The sequence below is a fragment of the Tetrao urogallus genome (assembly GCF_951394365.1).
Source record: "Tetrao urogallus genome assembly, chromosome: 5".
Lineage (NCBI taxonomy): Eukaryota > Metazoa > Chordata > Aves > Galliformes > Phasianidae > Tetrao > Tetrao urogallus.
This window is the reverse complement of record NC_136818.1, coordinates 34927933-34944234: the sequence shown is the minus strand read 5'-3', so window position 1 is coordinate 34944234 and position 16302 is coordinate 34927933. Positions and strand designations below refer to the sequence as shown.

General features: G+C 37.0%; 1 protein-coding gene across 2 annotated transcripts in view; it reads left to right on the top strand.

The window, feature by feature from the left end:
• The window catches only part of PARG (poly(ADP-ribose) glycohydrolase), a gene marked incomplete at both ends in the record, with an annotated part of 56787 nt that overhangs the window by 24525 nt on the left and 15960 nt on the right, over window positions 1–16302 (top strand). For both annotated transcript variants that reach the window (XM_079535509.1, XM_079535508.1), the window contains 4 exons: window positions 1068–1225; window positions 12033–12112; window positions 14549–14609; window positions 15033–15108. In XM_079535509.1, coding sequence (XP_079391635.1) covers window positions 1068–1225; window positions 12033–12112; window positions 14549–14609; window positions 15033–15108 — 375 coding nt within the window. The remainder of the gene's footprint in view (window positions 1–1067; window positions 1226–12032; window positions 12113–14548; window positions 14610–15032; window positions 15109–16302) is intronic.

Genomic DNA, 16302 nt, shown 5'->3' with positions numbered 1-16302 from the left:
GAATGTAATAATTATAAGAATGAAAGAAATTGTCTTGTGGAGTCAACAGAGCTGTGTATTCAACAGTGTAAATTAGCAACTGCTTCTGTATTCACAACTAAAGGGATTAAGTCATGTCTGTTTAGCTTCCTGGAGCTAAGCTAATGGTGATGGCTGAGAATGTTGGAAGAGGCAGTCAAAATGGTTCTCTATTTGCTATCGAGGGGATTTATTACAATTGTTACTGAACATCTTGGTAAAGAGACATTTTTGTCCTGATCACGTAAGCATATTGTTTTTAAATAGAATGAGTGGAATATGATGAGGGAAAATCTCATATCAAGAGACAAAGCCTAGTAACAGGAAAGGTGGCAATATTTAAGTTTGGTTTCCACTCCTTTGTTTCTCTCTAAGTTGGAGAAACTCTGTTCAGAGTCAAAACACCAAATAAAAGACTGAAATTAGGCTGTGCTTTTCTGATTATAAAAGCTTTTTTTTTTTTTTTCCCCTCTGATTATAAAAGATCTATTAGTAATCTACTTTCTGCAAAGATTATCAGTCTGTTATTTTGATTCAGGGAGGCCAGGAATAAAAAAATGGGGCCACTGGGTGACAATTGTGGAAAGACCTCCACCTTCCTTTGTAAATTATGAAGCATGGTTTTTGTAGCTGAAAACTCCTTAGCAGGTTCTTAGCTATTCAGCTATCAAAGCTGATTTTTTTTTTTACTTCAGTTTTTAAGACTGCCCAGAAACTTCAAATACTGCATGTTTTTCCCCCTCTGTTTCCACTGATTTTGTTTGATTAGTTGTGTTTTCTTGGTCTCTTTTTTATTATTGATTAGAAATCTGCAGTTTGTCAGCAAGCCTTTTCCCAATTGTCTTGAATAAACTGTTCTTGACTTTAATGGTTCTGCTGATTAAAGGGTTCACCACTGGCTTAAATTAGTCTTGCTCTAATTTAACAAATGTAATTTTGTGCTCCTGTTTTTTCTTTTAAAATGGGTAAGCTAATTATTTTTCTCTCTCCTTCCCTCCCTTTTCTCCTGGCCCTCCCTCCCCCTCACCTCTTTTGTTCCCACTTGGTAGCCAATACCTCTACTGAAACAAAAGATGAATCACTCCATCACAATGTCACAGGAACAGATTGCTAGTTTTTTGGCCAATGCTTTCTTCTGTACTTTTCCACGTCGCAATGCGAAGATGAAGTCTGAGTATTCCAGTTATCCAGACATTAACTTCAACAGGTATGGCACTTAGGAAGAAATGGAGCTGATAATCCTTCAATGAAAATATTATTGTTGTCATTCAGGGGAGAAACCTGTTTCTTCTTCCATGTTTATAGAAGGTTGTTGTCACTGTTTTCAACAGTTTACTTTTTTTTTTTTTTTTTTTTTTTTAACAGGGATCAGGAATCTGTGTAACTGTAAGAAAGATTCCTGTGCACAGGAAGATGTTTTATATTCCAAGTTTTCCCTTTGCTTCTGTGTGCGCGCATGCACAAATACTCCTACATGGACATAATTAAGCTAATGCAATTCTCTTCTTCCTCATAGCCATTTGTCTACAAATGACATACTTCAGTTGAGCTTTGTATATTTTATATGTATTTAAAGGAAAACTCAGCGTTCCCCCAGCCACATTCCTGTTGTCATCTTGTGTCAGCAGTGATAATCTGCAAATTGAGTCAGATTAACAGAACTTCACTCCTCATCAACCTAGTAAAGTTTTAAGACCATGATCTGAATTTAACTGATGATATTTTGATTTCTAAACAAATGCATATTCTTTTCTTTCCCTCAACACTAGCATGCATACAGATTTGACTAAAGCTTTTCTAGCGTATTTTATTTCTTAAATGTTCATATTTCAGTTATGGAAGGAAATAGAGGATGGGGGCATTTCCTGCTGCAGAGTACGAAGTCCACACAGACTTCTGATTAGAAATACAAATGGGTCAACCTTGCATTTAAACATTTATTATCTGGAGGTTTTCTTATTCCCTTGCAGTTTATACATGTAGTTTATATGCTCTGAACACTGAGATGAAATATGAAGGTTGTGTTACCTGTGATCCAGACTCTTGGACACTTAGTTGTGTCATAAGAGCCACAACAAGTTTGAACTTCCCCAAATAAAGCAAGTGAGATGTGCTGATGCAGTAGTAATGGTTTTGGTGCTTGTTGTCATGAAGGGCTAGCATGAGCTTATCTACACTGTGTATTCTGAAGAGAGACCAGAAAACTGTACTTGGCTCAGGTCTGCTGACCAGATTTTTGTTCCAGCGGGGCAGTGGCATACAGAAGAGAAGTACTGGTGCCTCATAGAGCTCAGCGTGTTCATAGTAACAACTAACTGGGGAGTAACCATCCGTTCATTAGGTAGGCTTATGTCCAGTGCAGTAGAAGTGTGCAGTAAGGGTCTGGACAGGGTTCCATTTGACTGCTCCATCTACATACTTTCAGATGATTTTTTTAAGGACTTATAAAGTATCAAGTTTTTATTGTGACTTCAGCATATTATGTATCAATTAGTTAAATTATCAGCTACCCAGTGAAATGCTGCAGAGTTGCTGGAATGCATTCACAGTCAATGAACATTGCACAGGTGCATAAATTCACAGTAGTACAGTGTAGCAGTAGTGGTTAACTCAGAACATCATAATTTGAACTACTTAAAAATAAAATAGTCTTGACTGTGTATTAGGGAAATAAATTACTGCCATATATTTTAAAAATAACCTGTAAAAGCACTTAAATGTTCAGAATTTGTGCCTTATTCTGGTCAGTCCTTGGTTTTCTCTTTCTTTGCCTCTAAGTGCCGTGGCTCATAGTGAATTCCAGTATTATTATTTTGAAGGGATAATACAACAGTCTTCAGATCTTCCTTTTACATTATATATGATGTAATGCTCAGCTTTAGGCCATGTAAGGTAGAAAGACACTTTTGTCTAAGTGCAAGAATGCTTACCAAACTGGAAGAAAGAAGGAAAGATGATGTTCTCTCTTTCCTAAGGGTTAAAAATGTTCTTCAAGAGTTTGCCAATTTATGCATTTTTATAGAAGAACAATTTCCTTCTTAATACTTTATATTTAATCATTTGTTGGACCCCTTTGTTCGTTATCAACTCAAAGTACAGGTTAGTGAAGTAGGAAAGGTGTCTGGCAGTAGCTAAAAATAAGAGCATGTGAGAGGGAAACTGATGGGATAACAGCTGAAGCCTGTCTGGTGGTGAAGAGAACACTACAAGAAGTTACACTGTTTTTCATCATGTTACTGTCTGTGACTAGACTTAGATCAACTCTAAAATGATGGGAAGAGGATGGATGGTACCTCACTTGTTTTTTCCTCTTTCTGTTAGTCTTGTATTTTCTCACCCCAGAAAGTTAGTTCTGTAAGAGCAAGCAAGGACAACAAAATGCCACATTTTTAGCTATTTCAGATTTGTGAAGATGACAAGGTTTGTTTCACTGCAGCATGTATTTTTTCAGGTTTTACAGAGAAGCCTGTCATGAAGCTGGGTGCATTCAAAAGGCAGCAAGCAATAGCTGAAATTAAAGTGCTTGTGACTTTTTTTCTCTTGATACTAATGTTTTGATTTAAAGGCTTTGGGAATTATTGCTCTGCCCTGTTTAGGAATGGGCATAACAGATTGTTCTACACAGTAGCTCTTCTCCCCCACAATCTTATTGTCTGCAGTTTTTTTTCCATACTCGGTTCTTTCCTCTGCATAATTTGTCTGCTGCATGACCGTGAATGGATTACTGTGTTCCTTGGGCACAGGAAAAAAAAGTCTGCCGTGGTTCCATAATGAAGCAAAATTACTGAGCGCATATGAGAGAACTTATTTTTAATGAATGTTCCATAATTTCACTGTGTATGCGCTTTCTGCATTAATACAAAAAGCTTTCACCCCTTCCCTCTGCTCTTGAGACTGAAAAAATTGAATTTTGTGTCCTGGGTTAGAAATGCAACTGTTTAGCCTGTTTCTTTCTTGTGCTTTTCAGCTTTATGCAGCAATCGTTTATCATTCACATAATACAGACTTAAACATCAGTACCTGTTTGTACACTTCAGTTATGTTTTCTGTATTCTTTTTTCAAGTACAGTCATGTCCCCCCCCTTTTCAGTCTTTCCTTCTGTAGGTTTTTGTGTTATAAAGTAACTTACTGTGATTACCACCCAACACAGTCAAGATGCAAATCTGACATAACAGCAAATGCTCAACACAGAATACTGAGAATATACTTTTTTTTCTCTCTGTACAGCTTTATCTGATGCACCAGTGCTTGGCACTGTTACTGTAGCATGATGGCATGTTGTTTGAATGCACTAATAACTGCATCTATTGGAAGGAAGGCCATTGTAACTGTTAGTATTAACATAAATCGTCTCTGCTTCATCTCTTCTGTCCCTCTTGCCAGTTGAGGGGGGGACAGAGGGAACATTCCTCATTTGACACTGCAGCACTTAGTTTAATAGCATGTTGTGACACCGAGTGCCTGTTTTGATTGTTCGTTGTGCTGCAGAGGCCAAGTCACTCATATAATGAAATACTCTGTAATTTAATTAAATTCTTCCCTTTAGGACTTGGCAAGGATTGGCCTCTTGCAGTTCTTAAGTTATTAATAACATAATCCATTAAAAATGTAGTTAATAAAATGGAATTCACAGTTTAGCTTTGAGAGCCAGGATATTTATGAATTTTAGTAAATGGGATAATGTCTCTTCAGTGGCCAAATATTATTAGAGGATACAAAATAGCATGAGGCATTGCCTCCCTTTATACCAAACATAAAGCCAAATTTTGAAAGTTCAATCTTTATCTCAAAAACGTTTATGTAATATATTAACGTGGAAATGGATTAGGCAGCTTTGTGCAAAAATATTCCATTACAACAGAAAGAATTGCATTTGTCCTCTTAACATTCTTACTGATGCTGTTTGTAGAAGTTGCATATTGCTTGAATGTGAAGGATTACTTGCATCAGCTCTTCTGAGGTTATCTCTACAGTTGTGATGATGGTTGCATTTGAATGCAGTTTCTTCTGGTAATACTGAGAATGCATCTTTACTATGAGTAGTTTGTGGTGGTTTAGTGTATTGTTTTCATAAAAAGGGAGGAATACTTATTGTCCCTCCCCTCTTGAAATACATCAAAGCTAAGAGAAAACTGTGCTCTTTTTACATTTATTTGTAAGAAAATACTGAAACAAATGCATCGGAGTGTCAGATGAGACTTTCATGCCCTTGTTTTCTGAGTTATCAGACCTGTGTCTTACTGCCACAGCATCTTGTAATTTAGAAAGCTATGAAGTCTGATTGCGTGTAAAAGAAATGTATAAAGGAAAAAAAAAACAAGAACCAAACAGCGGTAATCTGTTGCAGTCTTACCTCAGTTCTCTGGGTGACCAAAAAGAGAACTGGTTTGTCAAAGACCCCTTCTGCTTTTTCTGTACCTTTGATCTGTTCTTAGTTGTAGCATCAAGTTACAGTAAGTTCACTGTTCTTTTTTGAAAAACGACTGTAGTTAACTGAAGGCATTAGGCATCTGTAGTAGCTGCCATCAAAGCAAGTGAGGATGTATTATAATTAAAGAGAGCATGCCTAATTACACAAACCTGGTGGATCTTCTGGCACGTATGTTAGTGAGATGCTCTGCTCTGCAACAACCAGTATTCTAGTAGGACTGACTTTTTCATCTTTATCAAGCAAGCTTTTAAAGCAATTTCAAGTGATTGGGAATGAGAGGGGGAAAACAGTAGTTAAGATGTATATGTCTTTTCTGGAATGTATAATATATTAAAGGAAATGGGCAAACTGTATAGTAGGTTTGTACAGGGGAATTGAAATCTAATTTACCAGTAATGCAATTGTCTCTTCATAAACAACATCAGTTTTGCAACACTAATGAGTATTCTCTGGGGAATAAATTATATGATGACTTTAAGAGAACTTGATTTGGACTGAGAGATGCATTGCTCCTCTGAAAAGTGGCTCGAGGTTTTTCTATGGTTTTAGACACTGAGCCTACAAAGCCAGTCCTGTTACCTTGCCTCGGGTCTGCGTTCTTATTAGCTTAGATTTAAGTAGAGTATTATCTACTGTAAAAAATTAAAATTGAAGTTTTGGTGTGGCAGATGATGAAATGGTCTTGGAATAGATCAATTCAATTGGACACCATTCTTAATAAGCCTAGTAATTGCTGTAGTGATTACACAGTACTCTGAGTACCTCCTGGTTACTTCAGCAGACACAGTAATTTGTTACTGAACTGAATTTTACTGTGCTGTGAGATGTTTTATGTTAGATGCTCAGTGTAAAGCATTGCACCGTGCTGTTTGGTGCTGAGTACTTAGGGTTGGCATCTCAAGACTCTCTATTCTGAAGGTGAAGTTCTAATTAAACACAAAAATGTTGCACATTCTCAAATAACTTGATGTGATGACGTTTGATACTCATGACGCAACAGTAAATAAGAAAGTGCCTGTGAGATTGAATTACTGAATGTGTTGTTTTTCTCCTATTTGATGCCAAGGGAATTCGAAACCTCTAAATTGCTTTCTGTATGGGCTGTTTTAATACAGAGGGGTGGAATTCATGTTATTAAAATACACTGAGCACCAGAAAAACAGAACTGATGTTACTGCGCCTGACTTGCGTAAGTTCATGCTGTTTTTTCCTGTTGTCATTTAACGCAGCAGGTGGCTCAACAGCACAGTCATTCACTCAGTCATCATCGTCGTCGTCCCCCCCTTTTTCCAGTGGGATGAGGGAGAGAACTGGGGAGAAAAATACCCAAAATCATACAGTAGAATGGGCTGAAATAAAACTAAGAGAAAAAGAAAAGGATAATAATTATGACAGATGTGTGTGTGTATAACAAGTGATGCACAAGCAGTTGCTCACCACCCCCTGACTGATGCTCAACTAGTCCCATGAGCAGTGGAAGAGGTGAATTCCTACCCCCTTCACAGTTCCTCCTGCATGATGTCATATTGTGTGGAGTATCCCTTCCGCCAGTTTCAGTCAGGTCTCCTAATTCTGCTCCCTCTCAGCTCCTCGGGCCCTACTGCAAATGGCCTTGGCTCTCTAGAGTGCTGCTTAGGAGGCAACTGTACACATCAGTATGTTATCAATGTTGCTTTTTCCTAGAATGAAAACATAGTGTCACACCAGACACTCTGAAGAGAACAATTCCATCCCAGCTGGAACTAAGAAACCTGTCAGTATGTGTAAGGTTGAGATGGTGGAAGTTCCTTTTGTGCTCACTAGTTGTTTATCTGCCTTTCATCTCAGGGCAGGTCATCTTGTTGGGATTATCTATTTTATACTGATATGATGTCCACAGTTCATTACTGAAGCTTTAGTATTCTGAAAAGCCCTAATTGTAGTTCTCACTTAAAGTACTTTCAATAGCAACAGGACTTCCTAGAAAGGATCTATATTTTATATTGAGCTTGCTGTTTTCAATTTGTTCTAATTTCCTCATCTTAAATCATGTGATTGACTTTTAAGTATTTAAAGCTGTCTGGGGCAGTGATCTCCAAACTCTTCTCATCACACACCCTTTATCAGAAAAGAAATTTCTGATGTATGTACATTTTTTTTTTTACTATATGCACATTTGTTTATAAATTTTATACACGTACTACTGTGCTAATATGGTCTATGCATTATGAAACATGCATGAGAAAGAGGAATGAAATATTGTGTTTCTCTTGGCAAGGGGAAATGTAGTAGTGGTAATGGTAATTGTGAAACTCTTGCTGCTGTGCCACTTGTTAAGAAAAGTCTTCAGACAGTATCTGGCTTGAACTGTATTCTGTCTTTTCACTGAAGTGAAGCTTAAGTGATTTAATTTTAGTGTGGTTTAAAATGTGGCTGGATGTTTCTGTGTGGGTGGGAGCCCCACCCCCAATACACAACCAATTGAAAAAGCTTTCTCAGAAGATACTTCAGTCAAAGAATACAGGTAACTAAGGTAATTCCCATTGATTGTATATGATAAACTGACTTGCTGTCAGATGTTGAGAGAGATTATTCTAGATCCTGTGCAATTGTATATGCACATGTAATTATATATAAGTTCTACATACAAATCACATATTCCATGGGATTCTCTCTCTGTTTATGTTTACACCTGTACATTGCCTACCCTCTGAATATGCTATCTACAAGTAATCTTAAATATACACGTGACTAAAGTTATCATAGGCACAACTGAAGAAAAATATCAAATAATATTATGACAGAACTGTTACTGAGACAAAGTATTTTGGCCAACTCTGCAAATGAAAGCTTAGAAAAAGGATTGCTTACAGTATTGAATTGAATACGGTAACGTTTTGAAAAAGGAAGACCTTTATTTTTCTCTCGGATCTTCATGGAGGAAAAAAGATTGCAGGAGAAAGAAGGTAGGGATGATTCACCGTGCTCCCTGATGCAACTGACGTAATCCTAAATGATTCATTTATTGTGCCAGTTGACACATGATGAGTTTCTCTTTTAGGGTTCCATGATTCACTGTGAAATTTTAGCAGTCCGTGTAGAGAATGTTAGCAAAGAGAATTCTCTGCTTTTAGATGTAAATAGCCCTTGATCTTATGGAGAGCAATAAGAATTGGAAGGTAACATCTGAGTGTGTCTCCACCCCTACATGTATACATGGACTTGAAATGTAACAAGACAGGAAACCAAAGACACCTGTTCTATTCATTTTTCAAGTATTTTGCTATTCTGTACTGTTCTGAGTCTTAGGATAGGTTCAATTTGCACGTTAGAAACGTGAGTGTACTCTGAAAAGTTCAAAAGAGCCCAACTTGTGGATGGGAAGGTACAGGCTGGGGGTGGGACTCTCATTATTACCTAGGAAAGTTTTTATGTAGCCACAGTGACTTAACAAACTACTTTTACTATGCTATTGGCACATCTACTGTCTTCTGTTTTTATATCTCTGACCTTGGCTGGTCAGAACACCTAACTGTATCCCTATAGGCATATCTTGCTAATACATCTTTTATTTGATTAGCATCACTGCAGAGCTCTGTTTGGTGGTCAGCCCCACAAGCTTTGTGCTCTGCTGTCTGGCCTCCTGCTAAGTGGAAGTTAGCTGCATGGCAGTAAGAACATCTTGTGCAGAGCAAAAATAGCTTACGTATGCAGTTAGAGGTAATATTTCAGTTGCTTCAGCTGAAAGTGGGGCTTGCAGTACTTTGCATTTGATTTAAAGTGCACTTCATTTGGCTGAATTCTTTAATTTGAATTAATGTTTTTTTGGCCTTGGGTTCTTGTCAGTAAATTGGTTATGTGGTTTCCACTTATATTTTTGGTTAGGTTTTTTTTTTTTAGTAGAATCTGTGTTCCAGCACTTAAAGAAGCATTTATTTGTATATATTGTCGATGTCCTCATATAGCTTTTTTTTTTCTCCAAAACAGAGTTATTTGCACCAGAAATAAAACCTTCCATAATGTTTCATAATTGATGATCTCCAAAATAGTGCCCTAGATTAAGATGTTCGTAATTTTGCAATATTATCCTCTCTTAAGTTGGTGGGAGCTGGTCTGGGCCATTTCTTGTTTTTTTTCTCATGCATTACTGTGTTCACAGAGATAACTGGTTATGTACACTGTATCTAAGACAGTATGGTTGCATGTATTTATAGAGTGTAAGGTTTACGGTTTCATTTCTCTTCAGCTTCTACTTCTGACCTTAGTATAGCTTGGATGCACTGTGATACTGTGGTTTCTCTGGAAATGTAAAAGAACTAACTGAACTAATACCAGTAACCTCTAATAGATAGGTAGCTCCTATGAAGGTATATTACTAATTTTTAACATATTAAAACATGTCAGAATTTTTCCACTGATCCAAGTGGCCATTAAAACAAATCCCCTTGTGTGCTGACTGCAGTAAAAGATCTGATGTATGGTTACAGGATGCATATTGCTCCTAGGCCAAAATGCAGGTGACTTTTGAACCTCACTGTATTTTTCTGTCCCTGCTGCAAAGGGAGTAACCCCCTGCAATGCACAATGCCTGTGTCAGAACTGGGACCTTTCTAAATTCTTTTGTGCCTCCCCGTGATTTTTTACACTTGGCTAGAACAGAAATACAGAGATAAGATCTCTCTTATCGTTATTGTAATTATGGAATGTGTTTGGGGAATAAATCTTCTGTAAATAAGATTTTTCAGAAGCAATTGGCATTACTGTAGCTTTGATCCCTGGAGAGAAAGAAAAAAGCTGTTTATCACAGCTTTTACTGCGAGAAAAGACGGGCCAGTGCTAGACATCTCAGATTTAAATATATATGCATTAAAGTGTGTGTGTTTGTGTGTAAGTGTATTTAGTTGAAATGCCCTACTGACAGCAACCACATTTTGGTTTTATCCATTACAGTTACCTACCAAGTTCATTTCCCTTGCTGTTGCCATTTAGCTTGATCTGCCTTTTGTCAAGCGTAGTATTTTCAGCTGTTGACTCTCCCTGCACAGTTTGCTAGGTATGCTGAATCATGTAACAGCTTTGTGAGGTGAAGAACTTACTACTGAGAATTTGCAACGTAAGCGTGATTTCAAGTTGAAGTGAAGGGGCGAGAAAAAGCCATTGAGTGCATGACTGGCCTAGTATATTAGTGAACCAGTTTAAAGGCCTTGTACCAAATAAGACTTCCAGATAAAAAGTCAGAGATAACTTAGGCATTTAGACAAGACCTGCATGCATGCCTTAACTTTCTTTTCTGAGTCCTTTAGTAGGTAAGCAAGCACAACATGGTCCTAGACCTTGCAGATGGGTCCATTTTGAACAAGGCCATACACATATGAAGCTTGCTGCCATGAAGTCCTGTTTGATTGTTCCAAGGCTGAAGGTTTTCATAAGATCTTTTCAACTATAAAATCAGCATCTTTATATAGATTTTGCGTAAGAATAGATAGAATTAATAGATATTGCGTAAGAATTTTTGAATACTGAAAATCCCATCCTCGTTCACTACTGAAAGCTAAGTCTGCCTGACAGCATTCCATTTTTAAAGGCAGATTGACATTTTGATGCATGGAAACAAATGAATAATGTTGTGTCATTGCTTTACTTGCACTGTTGTTTTGTGGTTTATGGGGGTAAGGATTGGTAGGGGTGTTACAACTTACATCCTCAGGGCTCTCACTGTATCAGACATCTTTCAGTGACCTTCCTGCTCAAAGGATGTTATTTCTGAAGTCCTCACTGTTCTTCCTCCCAGTTAAATTCCATTAGGTATTGCCAATAACAATGCCTTGTCACTTTGCTGGAGGGGAAATTAAGTAATGTGCGTTCCAGTTGCCGGAAGAGGGATGATGCAGTAAAAATATTTCAGCTAACCTTAAAAGCATGCATTCACTTAATGGCTAAAAATTGGATGCTTCCTTTTAATGCTTATTTTTTTATAGATGAGTTTGAGAATGCCAGGAGTAGCCCAGCGGATAAAGCCATTTCTATAGGGGGTGGATTAATCTCTTTAGAAATGCTGCTAGTACCATGCAGTTCATGAAAGCAATGTAGTTGCCTTAGTTCTTCTCAGAAGTTCACTCAGCTGTAAGTAGGGTAAAGCATTTGGATCCTGGGGTGTTCAGTGTGCGTGTTTTCACCTCTGGGTCACTGATTTAAATCCAAGATAGGTCATTGCAAAATAAGTCTGGTAGATTTTTGGAATCTTCCTTTTGAAATTATACTTTTTGATAATTCAAAATCAGCCTTATTACCTTCATCAGAAACTTATCTAGCAGATCAACCTAAAAACTAGCTTTATTTGAAACAAATTTTGGCCTTCTGCCTTTCAAGTGCACTACATATATAAGCATGTAAATATGCCTCCTGCTGGGAGTGTACAATCTCAGTATTTGTGTAGATTTCAGGACTTGTGCCTCTGTAACAAGTGGTATCCTACTTGTGTAATGCTGAAGTGGCTGACTTTAAGGAGGGCAGACTGTTTTTCAACTTTCACCTGTACGTAGCATAACAACTATGCTGTGCATCCCTGAAATCTAATCTAATTAATTTTGCCTTGTTTTCCAGATTGTTTGAAGGACGGTCACCAAGGAAGCCTGAGAAACTTAAGACCCTTTTCTGCTATTTTAGAAGAGTCACAGAAAAAAGTATGTACTTCATTTCTATTTTTTTGTTTTTGTTTTTTTTTAAGCTACAAAGCATACATAGAGAATTTAATCCCATTACATTTAGGAATTGCTATGCAGCATTATGATGGAAGTATCTAACAAAATCCAGCATGCTGAGTATGCTGATACTCTTTAGTGTCACTTGTCATGTGTAGATGATGTAGATAACGCATGTAATTCAGTTTTTTGTGTGAAGCTTATTCTTCATTGCTTTTTTTCTTTTTTCAGAGATGGGTGTGTTTGTGTAAAATATCCATATACATATGTAGGTTCAGATTATATTTTCACCCCTCCTTATTTACATATATATGCTGTACATAAAGTGTGTGTGTTTCTATATGCATTATACAAATTTTCTGTTTGTATGTAAGAAATGAAAATGTACATGCATTGACTTGATGCACCTTATCAGAGTGAGAATGTAGGAAGAACTTAACACGTGTGGTCATTAAAATCACCAGTTCCATACCATCCTTAAGGATTTTGGTACAGTCTTCAGGTTTCCTGTAGTGTGCACGCTTGGTGCTTTGACTGCAGCATTTGTAATTCAAAGCGATTTTTCCTTACTTTTGTTGGCATTTCAGGTTTTTTGCTTCTGTTCTTCCAAAGCAAAGCTGCTGTAAAGTTTTCCCAGTTGAAAATAAATTAGATGATAGCAAGATGTGAGATGTCTTCAGCTCCTTTAGAAATGAGTGTGGTATTTTCCCTAGCATGCCTAGTCAGATTTTCTGCTGTTACCATTGATTAGAGCATAAACCTAAGCTCAAAAAAAACCAAAAACATTTATTTTTTGAGAACATTGTAGCAGAGCTCATAAATTCCCTTTTTCAGGAGAAAGGGATTTGACTGCAGCTAGGTATATTACATCTGCAGCAATATCTTACTGTAGTGTTATTTATAGGACGTTTTCTTTACATTGTTAACACCATATTCTCAGAAAAGTTTGTTCTTAAAAGGAACAAAAATCCACAATTTTAAGCTATTACACATTAAAAAAACTTTATTTCATATGTTCCATCAGTTTATTATTCAGTTTATCAGTTTATTATTTTGTTTCATGTCTAATTAAATGCAGCTACCTCCTGTTTTAGCAAGCAAACCTCAGCAGTCTCAATAGAAATAAATCTCTGGGGTAAAAAGTGAATTGTGATCTGTGTGCTCAGATGAGGAGAGCTGTAGTATGGGGGCTCGCCTGTAATACTTTAATAAAAAAATTTTCAAATTTGTGCTGCTGTCCCTAGCTCTACTGGAAGCATGCTTAATGAAAACTACTTCTTAATGTTTGAACATCTAACAGTCCAGTGAGATTTTTGCGTGCTCATTTCTTGAACTGAAAATTCGTATCATACTTCTAAAAGACCCCATTTACTGGGATTTTTTACTTTGAAGACATTAATAAGATTGAAGTAACATAGCTCCATAAAAATTTCACAGTTCTTTTTTATTGTGAATGGTAACTGAATTCCTTGTGAAAGAGCACAGAGGAAGCCACGTAAGTGGAAGATTCTGTCGATAGGTGAATACCTAATTTATGAAAATGTTGCCACTGATACGAATTCCCTTGTAGAAAAACATTCAATTTCTGAAATCCATATCTTGTTTTTTGAAGAGAAAGCAACTTTTTTTCCCTTCTATGTCTCCTTAAACCTTACAATTTTAAAGAAAACATAGCGATATTTAACACATTTGAAAGACTTTGTGCTTTAGATTTGTTTCCATTGTTTTCTGCAAGCCAACCCAATAGACTCACTGTATCAAACAAATGAGACCAAACGAAGTTTTTCTTAGGATGACTCTAATAAGAGGCTGACATTTTCTTTTTGTAGCACAACAGAAATTTTGAGTAAAGCAAGGAGAGATGATGATTGTGCATTCTCTCTGCAGTGAGAAATAGCTGTTCTTTTTTTTGTGAGTGCAGAAGTCTTTTGCATCTGAAGTAGGGTGAATATTTCACTAGGATCCTGACAGTAATGGCTCGATTTGGAATCTGTCTTTATTTAGGTAGTAGTTTGGAAATATGAGCTGCTGCTTCGTCCACACATAGCTTGAATACTCTGTGTTGCCTTTTGGGGTTTAAAAACAGACACCTACAGAGGCTGACAATTTCTGCCATAAGTGACAGCACGCTTTACTTTCATGTCGACCATCAGGTCTTTTTGGTAGTGTTTACAGTTCAAGTGATTTTCATTTAACACACAGCTTTTCCTTGAAAGCATACTGAAACTGCAAAGAAATGAGAGTGATTCTGGCCTTCATAGTGGTTTCAGTCTAAGCACAGGCTGCCAGGGGAAGATTCAAAGCTGCTTTTGAGCAAAGTTAATCTCTCCTGTTTCTGCCAGGAATTATGTTGTAATCAGTGTAGGGACAAAAGTTCTAGCAGTTAATATTTTTTCCTTGGGCTTGGTTTCCCTGTAGAACCTACTGGATTGGTGACGTTTACAAGGCAGTGTCTCCAAGAATTTCCAGACTGGGAAAGGTAAGTCACACATGCTGTTAAATGTGAAGATTAGCTTAAATTATCTATAACCTGAATCTCATCAATGTTGAATTGATTCAGACCTGCAAGTGATCACAGTAAACGTGTTTGTTTTAGTGAGATGTACGGAAGGAAGTGGATGAAAGCATACAAATAATTTGAACGTCGTGCATTTATCTGTGTGCCTGTGAAGCCAACAAGTCCTACATGAATTTTTAGAACAGTAACATCTTTTGATGCTTGAGAGTGCAAAAAGGGAATTTTTGGAAAGGCAAATACATTTTTACTTAATCCTTCAGATTTTTTAACCACGTTATGCTAAGGTGTGTAAGAAGGTAGATTTTGGATGAGTTTTGTCTTAATGTCTTTGTGCAGATTCTGTCATCATTTTTTTTCTGTGCAATATTTTTTCCTCAATGAAAGATCTCAGAAAAAGCTGTCTAGATTGCATGTCACCTATGAGGGCACTATTGAAAGCAATGGACAAGGCATGCTACAGGTAAGTTTATATAACAGTAGATGTGGCTTTGTGTCATGCTTATGTCATTTTTGTGGTCTGCCAGCTTAAAGTTATATAAACTTGGTTTAAATGACAAGATGTTATGCATGTAAATGAAGCATCAAAATGAATTCCACAGGCAGTCTTAGTGCCATCAGTATTCCCTAGCTCATTGAGTTTTGTTAGATGTACCTGTAGCTGACAGAAAATCACAAGTCCTGGAAAGCTTCAGGTCCTTTGGTTCAAGCTAGAATCAAAGATTGACAAGATAAAAGTTTCAGGCTGTAATTTTTATGAGCTGCCAAGGGGTTTTATTTTGTTTTTGTTTTGCTTTTGAAATGATTGTTGTGCCCCAGACGGTGACCAGGTCAGTAGTTCAGGAGAATTCTTGCTGCTGCAGCACCACTGTTTCAGACTGGGAGACAGTCAGCTGAAATAGATTGGTAAGGAGGATGTCCTGTCCATATTGATAGCGAGGAACATACTTCAGTTGTCAAATCAGCTTAAAGAAAGAAGTCTGTCTTCTGGCGTTCAATTACCAAATAAATAAATAAGTAAATAGAACATCTGTAGCCAGAAAAATGTGATGTAAGCTTATTTTAATTATAAATTTCTATGGGCGAGTAGTTTGCATAAATAGTAGTTGCTTTTTTTTGAATAAAACAATTGCTTTTTAAACTATTGTCTATATAAAAACGTAATATGAAAAATGTTATTGCAGCCAAAATGAGAGTCCAGAATTTCACAGTTTCAGGCAGAAAGCTTAGTAGTCAAAATGATGTACCTTTTTCAAGTGCATTTCAAGGAGAATTTGTAAGAGCTTCTAAGCACAGAACAACTGATGTGGACCAGTACTGATCTAAAAGTGCTTTGTGTGGACAGCCAAGGCAGGAAGCTTCTTAAAGGACAACTTAATGATTCTTCAGTGTCCCTAAAATGCAAAAGGGATATTGTGATCTGCTGTTCATTTTTGAAATATATGCCCTTTCAAAAAAATGAATTCGGAGCCTTTGAGATGCATAATGTTATTTTGCTGCATAGTATCTCACTTGTTTCTTCTCACAAAGTAGGAAAGGGAAAAAATCAAGAAGGCCTGCTGCTAATCAGACTCTGTCCTGCTGCTTATTTTTAAGTGATAGCAGCAGATTTCAATAGAGCTGAAGCTTGTACGTGGTTTTATTGACCTTATTAAAT